The 2,748-nt window shown below is 44.3% G+C and overlaps 1 protein-coding gene across 1 annotated transcript in view; it reads left to right on the forward strand.

The window, feature by feature from the left end:
- ppp2r5eb (protein phosphatase 2, regulatory subunit B', epsilon isoform b) overlaps positions 1–2,748 on the forward strand; it is a 46,671-nt gene that overhangs the window by 27,185 nt on the left and 16,738 nt on the right. Inside the window, 2 exon segments of the mRNA XM_032500638.1 lie at positions 900–1,001; positions 1,430–1,522. Coding sequence (XP_032356529.1) covers positions 900–1,001; positions 1,430–1,522 — 195 coding nt within the window.

Consider the following 2,748-nt stretch of genomic DNA (forward strand, 5'->3'; position numbering starts at 1 on the left):
ACACACACACACACACACACACACACACACACACACGAGTGTCCCAGCAGAAAGGAAAACTGAACACAGCAGTTTCAAAGTAATGCGCCTTCAATCGGGTTGTTTTTTTATCTAACTGTTTTACTGTAAATATGTCAACATAACTATCTTTTTGAGTCAGTATTGTAATAAATGACTTAATAAATGAGTGCGCATGCAGATTGTTTTCAGTCTGCCTCTTTTGTATCAAAATAAAAGCATGAACAGAATACAGCATAAACAAAGCAGGGTTTTATTGGAAACATTTCTCTAAAAAATGAACCGATTTTAGTGCGGTGAATATTTCTGTTCTTTGTGTGTTGAGTCAAGTTCTGACATCAGGAGAAAACAGCCACAGAAAACCTGGTCAGGTGCGACGTCCTGCAGGGACACAAAGCAGATTTTAGTGGCGTCTCGATTGCATACAAAGCCAATGAAAAGATGTGAGTAGATGCCAACGGAAGAGAAGATGCATCCACGCAAATTGAAAATCTTTCAGGCTCTGTGACAAATCAGCTTAAAAAAACATGGAGGGAAACTGAAAGGAAGTGGAGTCTGTGTGCATGTTGCTAATGTCTGTTCAGTGGGTGTTTTGTCTGCTTGTAGCGAATGAACACAGGCAGCGCACCCACCCACCCACACACACACACACAGCAGATACTGAAAGATAAAGTCAGGCCAAAATTCACATGGCGTTGTGGAGGCTACAGAGCACCTGACGCCCTGAAAGCTAACACGCAACTAGTGCTGTTATTATTGTATATGAGTTATAAGTCCTGTTTTAGGACGTTGGGGCATCTGCGGAACCACGCATACAAAGTTCTCACCTGTAACCAGTCGTTAGAGCTGATACGCATTTCCTTTTTGTGCTTTTGTTGCAGGTGTCTCACAACATATTCCGGACCCTTCCGCCCAGCGACAGTAACGAGTTTGACCCAGAGGAAGACGAGCCCACGCTCGAGGCCTCCTGGCCACACTTACAGGTAAACACCGCCGCAAAGAAAGTGTGTGTATTAGGTACAAGTCACTATCTAACTGCGATTATTTTGACTGATCGCAACATGATTGACGATATCGGAGGGAAGGATCATTTTTGTATGCATAGTTTTCAACGGAAAATATTAAAATGAATACAATTTCCATGATTATTGTGTGACTTTTGCAAGGATCTGTACCAAACGGTACCATATAGGCCGTAGGATAGAATAGGATTTGTCCTGGTGGTCTTTAGGGTTTTGTTCTGGGTCCAGGTCTAGAGCCAGGCTGTCAGATTTTTCTGGTATTTCTTGATCAGCTTGTTGCTGTACAGCAGGGAGTTTGTTAGTGTTTTTTTGAACATTAACAACTCTCTTACCGTGCTCCCTCTGTCCCTCCCACGGCCATCCTTATCTTCTCCCCCTCCTCCTTTCAGTTGGTATACGAGTTCTTCATCCGGTTCTTGGAGAGTCAGGAGTTCCAGCCCAGCATTGCCAAAAAGTACATAGACCAGAAGTTTGTCCTACAGGTGAGTCGCTGAGTCTGTAAAGCTTTAGTCCTCTCCCTGTTTTCCTCTCTCTTGTCCTTTTGCCTCAATGTACTGTATATACACTCACCTTAAGGATTATTAGGAACACCTGGTCATGTCTCATTATGCAATATCTAATCAACCAATCACATGGCAGTTGTTCAATGCATTTAGGGTGTGGTCTGGTCAAGACAATCTCCTGAACTCCAAACTGAATGTCAGAATGGGAAAGAAAGGGGATTTAAGCAATTTTGAGCGTGGCATGGTTGTGGGTGCCAGACGGGTCGGTTGAGTATTTCACAATCTGCTCAGTTACTGGGATTTTCACAGCACAACCATTTCTAGGGTTTACAAAGAATGGTGTGAAAAGGGAAAAACATCCAGTATGCGAAGTCCTCTGTGGGCGAAAAGCTGTTGATGCTAGAGGTCAGCAGAGAGAATGGTGGCCGACGATTCAAGCTGATAGAAGAGCGCTTTGACTGAAATAACCACTCGTTACAACCGAGGTAGCAGCAAAGCATTTGTGAAGCCACAACACGCACAACCTTGAGTCGGATGGGCTACAACAGCAGAAGACCCCACCGGGTACCATTCATCTCACTACAAATAGGAAAAGAGGCTACAATTTGCAAGGCTTACCAAAATTGGAGAGTTGAAGACTGGAAAAATGTTGCCTGGTCTGATGTTTCTCGATTTCTGTTGAGACTTCAGATGGTAGAGTCAGAATTTGGCGTAAACAGAATGAGAACATGGATCCATCATGCCTGTTACCACTGTGCAGGCTGGTGGTGGTGGTGTAATGGTGTGGGGATGTTTTCTTGGCACACTTTAGGCCGCTAGTGCCAATTGGGCATGGTTTAAATGCCAGGCCTACTGAGCTTGTTCTGACCATGTCCATCCCTTTATGGCCACATTGTACCCATCCTCTGATGGCTACTTCCAGCAGGTAATGCACCTGTCACAAAGCTTGAATCTTTTCAAATTGGTTTCTTGAACATGACAATGAGTTCACTGTACTAAAATGGCCCCCCCAGGCACCAGATCTCAACCCAATAGAGCATCTTTGGGATGTGGTGGAACGGGAGCTTCGTGCCCTGGATGTGCATCCCACAAATCTCCATCAACAGCAAGATGCTATCCTATCAATATGGGCCAACATTTCTAAAGAATGCTGTCAGCACCTTGTTAAAACAATGCCACGTAGAATTAAGGCAGTTCTGAAGGCA

Source organism: Etheostoma spectabile, chromosome 20, assembly GCF_008692095.1.
Source record: "Etheostoma spectabile isolate EspeVRDwgs_2016 chromosome 20, UIUC_Espe_1.0, whole genome shotgun sequence".
Lineage (NCBI taxonomy): Eukaryota > Metazoa > Chordata > Actinopteri > Perciformes > Percidae > Etheostoma > Etheostoma spectabile.